The sequence below is a fragment of the Pundamilia nyererei genome, unplaced genomic scaffold, assembly GCF_000239375.1.
Source record: "Pundamilia nyererei isolate P.nyererei 1_Seehausen unplaced genomic scaffold, PunNye1.0 scaffold00004, whole genome shotgun sequence".
NCBI lineage: Eukaryota > Metazoa > Chordata > Actinopteri > Cichliformes > Cichlidae > Pundamilia > Pundamilia nyererei.
The window spans coordinates 7182276-7192194 of record NW_005187405.1 but is presented as its reverse complement, the minus strand read 5'-3'; the positions used below and the strand labels follow the sequence as shown (position 1 = coordinate 7192194).

The 9919-nt window shown below is 44.2% G+C and overlaps 2 protein-coding genes across 3 annotated transcripts in view; both read right to left on the bottom strand.

The window, feature by feature from the left end:
* The window catches only part of phlpp1 (PH domain and leucine rich repeat protein phosphatase 1), a 46285-nt gene extending 41454 nt beyond the window's left edge, over window positions 1-4831 (bottom strand). Inside the window, exon 1 of the mRNA XM_005721406.1 lies at window positions 2853-4831. Coding sequence (XP_005721463.1) covers window positions 2853-4482 — 1630 coding nt within the window. The 5' untranslated portion in view covers window positions 4483-4831. The remainder of the gene's footprint in view (window positions 1-2852) is intronic.
* Window positions 4832-6677: 1846 nt separating this feature from the next.
* Window positions 6678-9919, bottom strand: part of LOC102206613 (phosphatase and actin regulator 1-like) — a 50724-nt gene continuing 47482 nt past the window's right edge. For both annotated transcript variants that reach the window (XM_005721405.2, XM_005721404.2), the window contains exons 11-12: window positions 9414-9490; window positions 6678-9284 (exon numbers count right to left, since the gene is read on the bottom strand). In XM_005721405.2, coding sequence (XP_005721462.1) covers window positions 9269-9284; window positions 9414-9490 — 93 coding nt within the window. In that variant the 3' untranslated portion in view covers window positions 6678-9268. The remainder of the gene's footprint in view (window positions 9285-9413; window positions 9491-9919) is intronic.

Sequence of the window (9919 nt, the reverse complement as noted above, 5' to 3'; positions counted from 1 at the left end):
CACACACACACACACACACACACACACACACACACACACACACACACACGTGGCAATAACATGCAAACCAAAGCAGATACATATTTTTCTTGACTCCACTAAACTTTAGTTTAATAATAAGTCCAAGTGGCCTTTAAATTGTGTGTATTTTCTGTATTTTTTAAATAATTTTTTTCCCTTATACTCAAATTCTAATAAAGCTGGCTTGGCATTACAAGAGACTCCTGTGTGAGCAGCTCTGAAAGGATCACTCATCAGCCTTCCAAAGAGGACAGCGGCCCTTTGATCTAGTCAGCCTATATGTGTGTGCTTGTGTGTCTAGTAGGGCAAAGTGAGTTTTCTCATTTGACCACTGCAGAGTCTGTTCTCAAAGCATGACCTGACCCCTTCCAAGTCAAACTGGTCTCTGGATTGTCCAAAGGATCTATCGAGATGCTCCATGGCAACTCCTCGACTTAACAGCCCCTTCCCATCATTCTCCTGCTTCCCTAATCATGCAGAGTTGCTGAGTACTTCATATGTCACTCTTATTAAAAATATAGCACAGCATAGCGGCTGCTCTCATACTTAATATCTAGGTTACGATTAAAAGTGCATAGAGCTTGTACTGTGCAACAGCGTGAGAAAACATAGTTTAGATACTAAACTTCCTGTATCAAAGGCCACTCTGCATGACCAGACACATAAAACAAAAAGGTCTTCAGTGTGACTGAGGCCTACAGCTGTGGCAGCTGTGGCTAAGATTCAGCCAACAAGTCAGCTGTGGCTAGTCCGATCGCTGCTATTTGAGAGAGAAAAAAGCCATTCGAAGACAGCTCAACATGTGTCAGCGCAGAATTCCTTCATACATCCCATCCCCCTCAGCCCTCTCATTCCCTTCTGTAGAAGACGTGCCTGACATTCTAGAGGAGCCAGCGTACATTCCTCACGTGCTTCAGCGCAGTAAGGAAACAGTGGAAGAGCGGGCTAGTAAAGTCCCAAGGGCATCAGCACTGCTCTCTCTTTACAGTGCATCCCTGTATATATATATATGTGTGTGTGTGTGTGTAAATGGTAAATGGCCTGTATTTATATAGCGCCTTTACTAGTCCCTTAGGACCCCAAAGCACTTTACATATCCAGTCATCCACCCATTCACGCACACATTCACACACTGGTGATGGCAAGCTACATTGTAGCCACAGCCGCCCTGGGGCGCACTGACAGAGGCGAGGCTGCCGGACACTGGCGCCACCGGGCCCTCTGACCACCACCAGTAGGCAACGAGTGAAGTGTCTTGCCCAAGGACACAACGACCGAGACTGTCCGAGCCGGGGCTCGAACCGGCAACCTTCCGATTACAAGGCGAACTCCCAACTCTTGAGCCACGATCGCCCGTGTGTGTGTGTGTAGTGCTCTTCAATGTCGTTCTACATGTGGCTGGACAAGAGGCAAGCCTCATTTGCAGACTGCAGCCTGGGTGTTGTTGAGTGGCACTTTGTGTGGTGGTGGTGGTGGGGGCGTGCCGGGGAGAGCTCAGGTGATCGTAGTTAAGCTGTCTCACATGAGATGTGGAGGCGTCACCATCAGAGGGCCGTGAGGGCTTCCTCTGCCGGCAGTTAACAGCTGCTGTTTGCTACTGGCTCATCTCAGATGACTGCACAGGCTCATGTAGGATTTGATTTGTTATTTTCTCTAAATGGGCATTGATTAAGGAGTCCCAGTATGCACGCTTGTACAGCCTTCCATGTAATTAAATAATCCTAGCAATCGGAAACAATTGGTTCTATGGCCGTTTTCAGCTTCTTATTAAATAACTTCTGTTTCAGCAGCCTCCAGGGACAGGAAGCTACAGAGCATTACAGTTTGCACACTTCAGACCAGTTTCCTCAACTGTCCTCATTCAACTCACATTATCACCCCTCAACCACCACCGCCACCCACACACTCGACTTCCCACAGCAGCAAACAGCAATAGCAGCGGTGGTGGAGGCAGTGGCATGGTGAAGAAAAGGGCTTCCTGAGCTTTGGAGAAGCACGTTAACCCAGCTTGGCAAGCAGTTAGTTAGTGTGACAGTAGCTGTGCTGGATGCCAGTAGGACAGGCAGTGTGCAGCATCTCAATGACCAGAATTCACAGAGTCCACAGAGAGGGTTTATGGTCTTCCCAGCCATACCGCTCCCACCCCTATTCTCCATCCAACCAAAAAGGAATTCAGGCTTTTCATTAGGATGATAATGGGGCAAAAGCCGGAAAGGGCCCCCATGTCTGAGCACCATAAGTTGTGGTGATGGCTTTGTAGCCAATGGCATGTGTGTCCATGGGAGCAAAGTGTGCTGCTACAGGCCAACAAAGATAGCTGAAGCCGGAAGAAGCAACAAAAAACAAACAAACAAAGACTGTAATGCAAGGTAGATCTGTAAAATCAACATCCTTCTGGAACGTGACCTCACTTTGACCCATTAATGCAAGCACACGGATAACCTGAACATAGCAACCCATCACTGGGAAAAAGGCTTAGTCTATCAGACCTTTAATAATGACCCTCTAAAACTGTTGTCGCAGTTATCAGGTTTTGTGCTGCACTCATACTGCACAAGCTCATCCTGTGAAAATATTATCCTGCCTCTGCAAAAAGGATATGGTGTTATACCATACAAATGCCTGAATCCACCAGATTCATTCTTTCACAGGTTAACAACCTGTTCCAAGCACTACAACATTACGGATCTCCACTCCAAACAACAAAGGCTTCATATAAAGGCCTCAGTAACTGTCAGAATGAGCAAAACACACATGGATCGCAATAGGATGATATTATAATGATATTAGTCATATTACACATGTATACACAGACACGTAGTTTCATTTACCTGCATAAAAACGTAACAAGGAGCCAATTTCTGTGTTAAGCCCCTCCTCCTGAACTCTCCACGGGTTCTTAAATCCAAGCTTAAAGAGAAAGTCATTCTGGATCTGCAGAGGCCTCTCATCTGGGCTAAGCCTCCTAACAGCTTCACCATGCAGCTGAACATAGAGTGTGGGGCTGGAATTATAAGAATCTCCATTCTGGTGTGCTGTGAGCCCTGTTTTTACGGCCCCCTGGCCACAGTCCGGATCTTGGATGTCAGGTGTGTTACCTGTAGAACCAGCTCTTGACAATGAGCCGGAACTACTGCTGGGTGGGAGGCTGCCCAGACTGTGTGGGCTGAGTCTGCTATCTGGCCCCACGTCGCTTGTCACGTCGCTTAAATGTCCCACGTTGCACTGCTTGTAGTTGGCAGTGACAGCAGTGATGCCATTAGTATGATGCTGGGAGATGGGGTCCATGCTTGAGCTCGATGCTGGACAGTCGAGTTCCAGTTCGTCTGACGAGCTCCCGTACATGTCATGGCCCTCTGTGGCACTATCAAAGGAGGGACTGAGGATGGATGCTTCAGTTCCCAGGATCATGTCATCACTCAGGGAGTCCCTGTGTTCACTGAGGCGGGCCCCGGAGCTCAGGTCGTCAAATGCACTGCTTTCCACATCTGAGCCAGAGTTTAATCCATAACTGTCCACACCGTTCCTGTGCTCCGAATCATCGTCATTGGGGGTATCCATGTTAGAGTTAGAATTCAAGTCTGACAGCGAACAGGTTATGTTGTCTTCTGACTCCGGGGTGAAAAGTTTTCCATCAACGTCCTGTTGCTTTTGCCTGACATCTGCGTTCTCCATGAGGAGAAGTCTCAACCTGTCATTTGGACGGGTCCTTAAATCTGTGGTTTCCAGTGGGGTCAGGTGGCTGCATTTTATACTCGAGTCTTCTTTTACCTTGTCCTGATTATCATTATATTCATAATTCATGTTACAGTTCCCATTTTGGTCCGTCTTGGAGGCGTCTTTACAAAAAATGCGCATTACAGAGCTCGACTTGCTGGAGAGTTTACTCAGTCGGAGGGCCACCTCGCCGGCTGTGGTGTCCATAGTGCAAAGCACCGGCCTGGGATACGAGGGCGTCAGTCTGTCGTGGACGTGTATGGCGCCCCGGTGGAGATCTGCTCTCACCCACTCGCGATCTGCGGACTGCAGCTGCATGTTCTGTCGGTGCTTCATCAGAGTCTTCCTATCCAGACTTCGAGTATGTAAAGACGCAGAGGACAGGGCCGAGTTCATCTTCGCGCCGCAAGCGGCGGTGACAGCTGAGGTGGTAGTGGTGGCTGCAGCTGCAGCTGAGAGGTTCCTCTTCAAGCGCCTCCGTCGCAACAGGAGCGAGCTGGAGTTGCTGGATGAGCTCCGGCCATTAGACGCCACGGCTCGGTTTGACGCACTAGTCCCCGCTGTAGAGGCGGAATGAGAAAGGCTATTCCCGTTCTTTGCCTCAGCGCGGGAGGGTGCCAAACATCCACCGCCATCATCCGCTGGAGTCCCCTGGGCGACAGACAGTCCGCTGGGCTTCTTCATTAACTTGGTCGCGCCTCCATCTGACGCGCCATCCTCAGCGACAGCCTGTACACTTTCCATCCCTGCCAATGAAAAGTCCCCCGCTCTAAATAAATAACGGTGCGCACTTGGTTATGCCTAAAAGCTCTACATTTAAAAGCCCGAATACGTGCCCGCCGCGCTAAATGTCCGCCAACTGGGCGGTGTTGCTGAGTTATTCCACTAGTAGTCATTCACTCCTCGCCTTCCTTTCCCTGTCGGAGTCTCCTCCGCTGCTCCCAAAAAACATCTTACTGATTAAATTCGCTGAGAAAGAGGCTGGGCGAGCAGGGACAGATCAGGGCGGAGACGTGACTGTGCGTCCCATTTGGACCAAAACACAGCGCTAGAATATGAAATGAACGTCGGCCGACCTCCTACGCAAATACCGACTAATATATATTCATGAGGAGGACACAAGATGGGGGTCGCTAACAACAACGCGGTGAATTGTGGGAAGAGTATTGCGCTAGCTAGCGTCTTGTAGTCGCCGCTGCCGGGACGAAACTGTTAAAAAAATACATTTCCCAGCAAGCCTTTTTGCACTTTCAGTCAAGTGAGGCGGCGAACAGTTGAGAGGCGTAAACATAGCGCCTATAAAATGTTTGGTGTTGCGTTACAGGAGCACGTCCTGTGTTTACTGTGGCGAACTCACCCTTTGCTACTTGTACGCTAACAGCGAGTAAAACTGTAAGACGCAGTCACACAGTGAGTTGTCAATGTCAACTGTTGAATATGTGAGGAAACTTTCAACTGTTATCGAGGATTCCTTGCACATTGGCTAGCTTACACGGCGGTCATTTATCTTAAAAATAAAAGAGAAAGTTTTTGTTATGCTACAAGGTTAAACTAAGCCTCGCTGTAGGTCTAAATGTTTTAGATAAGTGGTGACGAAGCAAATAACTTCGGCACCATCTCATCAGGACGCCATTTCACAAGGCTCAGTGTACGTCGACTTATTCTGTTGTATTTTCCGCCATCTAGTGGAGCGTTGAGGCCACAGCGAGCCTTACTGTACCAGACAGACTACTTGTTCACATTCTGCCGCATATATTACGGCAGTATAAAGTCACACAATGTAATTTGGTTTAAAAAACTACGTTTTACCTGTGTGGAATTAAAGATCCTGCAAAAAAAAAAAAGACTAAAAATATTATGTTATTAACGTCTACTGCTTAGGAGGAGTGGTTATTCATTTGAATAATCATACATATTCAAATGGAAAATTGGTATTTCTACATATCGGAAGTCTCAATGCTTAAAGGATTATAGTTTATTTAAACTGTCAACTTTGTTAGGATCAACCATTCCTTAAGGCAAATATCTAATCAGCTAATCACATGGCAGTAATTCAGTGCACTCAGGCATGTTTATATGGTCAAGATGACCTGCTGAAGTTCAAACAGAGCGTCAGGATGTGGAAGAAAGTAATTTAAGCAGCTTTGAACAAGGCATGGTTGTTGGTGCCAGATGGGCTGATCTGAGTATTTCAGAGATTGTTAATCTAAACTGTGTCTGTCTCTATATGTTTGCCTTGTAACAGACTGGCGACTTGTCCAGGATGTAACCTGCCTCTCTGTGCATGTTAGCTGGGATAGGCACCAGCCACCCTACGGCCCTGAATTTTGGTAAGCAGAACAAGATGACTGGATTACCTACTAGGATATTCCCTCATACTCATCTCCAGGGTTTGTTGATGCCAGAGGAGAATACCCAGGCTGGTCTGCACTAACAGGAAGGCAGCAGTAACTCAAACAATTGTTGCAACCAACATATTCAGAAAAGCATCTCTGAATGTGAACATGTTGAACCTAGATGCAGATGAGCTACAGTAGCAGAAGAGCCCATTGGGTGTGACTCCAGTCAGCTATGAACAGGAAATGGAGGCTATAGTTAACTAACAATGTTCCCTGGTTTGATGATGTATATTTAACTTGTGAGACAAAACCTTTAATGTTGCATTTAAATGGCTCTCCAATTTCATTTCTTCCTCCTTTAAAAAAAAAGGGCCCTTCCCCTGTATTCATAAGGAATTACCAAATGGCCCAAACCTGATTTGTAATATTCTAAACTGAGGTATATTTTACACCTGAATTGAGAATGTAAATTAGTCTCAATGGGGAAGTTTATTGGATCATAAGAAGAAGGCTCTGAAATGTAAATACTATTAGTAAACATTTCTATCAATAAAACATAAGCACAATTTTTACTGTGTATACACCAAGTTAGTAACAGCCAAAGAAGAGTGTGTTTTAGTGATCTCAGACTGTAATTACTACAAGGTTAAAGAACAAGCCTAAAATATGTACAAAAATAATAATGCATACAAAGTAAATGCATTCAGAAATGGAGTTTAATTGGCATGATGTATCCTTTACATAGTATTCTGTAGATTAAAAATGGGGGGGAAAGAGGACTGCATTCAGTTTTTGTTCAGTTGCTCCACAGACATGTAAAAGGAATCAGATTATTGCTGACATCATGTTCCTTGATTCCAGCAAAATGGAAAAACCTCATGCTCAGCCCGTTGGCTCAGGTTGTTACTAAAGAGCTGAAAATGAGAACTGGAGTGTATTTTTAATATAAATTCCTCCCTATTCCTACTATGCTTGTACTGAACCTCTGGACTTAAAAACATGAAAGAACATGTTGAGATGGCTGAATTATACAGAAGCTGCTCCCAACACGAAATACCACAAATATTAAAGTGTTTGCAATTAGATGATCCATTGACATTTTAATATAAAAAAAAAAAGGAGGGGGTGGAGGGGGGGCAAGAAAAATACTTGTGTATTGATTCTGATCTGAACTTCTTCAGAAATCTAGCAAACCCCTATCCATTCACATACAAACCATGCAGTGCAAAACTTTTTGTCATCAATTCCCTGATTTCATTATGTCATCTATCGCTGTCCTTAAAAATAAGGGGAAATCCTGTTAATTTGCAGACAGATGTATTGTAAAAGGCGACCGGCAGCCGTTCAACTCCACTGTTTCTTCATCTGACAATTTCATATTGCAACTTTAAAAGCAATACAGTAGAAAATAATGAAAATATTCTGTGCACATAAAGCTCGTGAGCACTGGACTACTGGTGAAGGGTGGCTGATCAGGTAACAAAGACCACTGAAGTGAAGAGACACACTGATTACACCTCAGAAATCCAACAATACTTTACACAATTGGACTTTACCTTGAAACAACGGCCACTTTAAAGCCACACTCTTAACAGTGCAAACTATATTTAGGAATAAAAATCTTTAAAAATCCTGACTCAGTGAATACACTAAAATCAGTGCTCAAATCTTTTGAAATAGAGAATGCATCCTTTTTCGTTGAGAGTTCCATCAAATCTTGTCCGAATGTGTCGGTAAAGCTGTCAAAGAGGCAGATTTTCAGGTGGCTCAGTCAAGAAAATTGCTGAAAAAGTCCCCCAGAATAAAGCCTTTTTTTTCCTTTTTTTTTTTTTAAAGTAAGGTATAAAAGAAAACTTTAAACCTGAAGTGTAGGCATAGTATGTACGCACAGTAAAAAACAATGATGTGTGTGTGTGTGTGTAGGGGGGGGGTACACCTGCAGTTTAACCTTTTCTCTATAAACGCTGGGTATTGCTTCGTCAAAAGCTTGGGTGACACAAGTATAAAAGTAAAGTGTATAATACAATGCACGTTATGAGCAAAGATCATTTCACACACTTCTGCAAAAGAAAAAGAGACAATGTGGTGAGTCATCTCTTGATATAAATCACACACATCAAAGCACTGACATGTAAAAATGTAAATTAATCGTTTATGAGCCGAGCGCCTCTAGAAAAAACAAAAAAAACAAAAAAAAACAGTTAACACTGTCAAAATAATACAAAACAGGTCATTCTTGCACACACTGGAAACCAGAAAATATCCACCAGCTGCAAATTTTGACAGTAAATTTATAAGACCGACATGAATAAAATGCAGTTAAACGCGATACTTCTTTAAATTCGACCTTCTTCAGTATAAACAAAATATACATTAAAGAGAGAGACAGTACAGGCGTTAGCCCCAACTCTTAAATTCACAGTTAGCAATTAAATGTCAGCATTTTCGGTACAGTGAGAAGTGCATGAAAGAAGTCAGGACTACATAGTAATGACATAGAGGACACTCCAGGGGGTGCTATAGTCTAAGAAAAGCAGAAGGAGAAAAAAAAAAAAAGTATTGCACATGATTTTTAATGTTGGACGCCTCCTTCCCTCCCGCCCTTCCTCCTGTTTCTCTAAGCTGTTTCCAAAGTCCCAGCAGGTGTAGTAATGATGGAGCTTCTGATGACATAGTGAGCTCAGAACAATCAACCCTGCATCCTGGCACAAAAGCTGTCCGTAAGGGCTAAAGGAGTCTGGTGTGACAGCATAATAAAGAAGAGGAATAAAAACATGTCCACTGAGACAAGTCTACTGGTGTTATTGACATACCAAGGTACAGTTGCCCTCGGTAGATGACACAAGTGTGCCAATCAATCGCAAACGAGAAAACTGGTCTGCTATCCAATCGCCACAGAACTGAGTGCCTGCCTGAGAGCTCAGCAGAGAGGTTTTAGAGATAGTCGAGCAAATTCCACACGGGGCGGGGGCAATGTGAATCGGCTGGAGTCTTTGTGTGCTACTACATGGATGGAGTAGTGGGTGTCTGCGTCTTGTGGCGTAGTACCGACTCAGTTGTGTGGGACTTGAAAAGGCATTTCAGAAGACATGGCCTTATTGTAGAAACGGGCACCATTTTACTGTCCAGCACTTAAGGTTCTCAGTGGAGGAGAGCGCCGGTTGGGCACTGCTCGAGACAGTGGTGGTCTACTATGGTCTGTGAAACCTAGAAAGATATATTTAAAAAAAAAAAAAGAGAAAGGTTTTGAAGTTTCAAGAAGAAGTCGGCACGTGCGTGCCAATATTTTTGGCTGCATTTGAAGCGATATCAATCATGCAAGCTGGTAGTTTGTACCTGGTTAAATGGCGACTTGATTCGTGCACTTCCATCTCGTTGCTCTTGAAATCGTTGAGTTCCTTCCTTATAGCTGCCTGCAGAGGACAAAGAGGAAGAAGACTGAGCGAAGCTGCAAAGGCTTAGCTCACAAACGGCAGCCTTTAAGCCCCGACTCCTTTTAGTATGCTTCATGCATTATTTATGCTCATCTCAAAGCCATGAATGAGTCTTCTGAATTCTTTTCTCTCATCACAGGAACCTTCAATTTCCCCCTCTTGAGACTTCTAACAGCCCTAACATAATTTACAATCTGTTGATGATTTACTTGGATAGATTCCTCTTTAAATAGCATTAAGTTTTGATAGCATTGATTTATATAGGACAGATAAAGAGAATACAGTTAAATGGAATTTTTAGATTTGACCATGACAGCTGTATTTTTAGAACATCAAAGCGATATCTACTTTTTTACAGTCTTTGGATCCAAAGCTCCAAATAAAGCAGATTTCAGAGTGGGAAAAAAA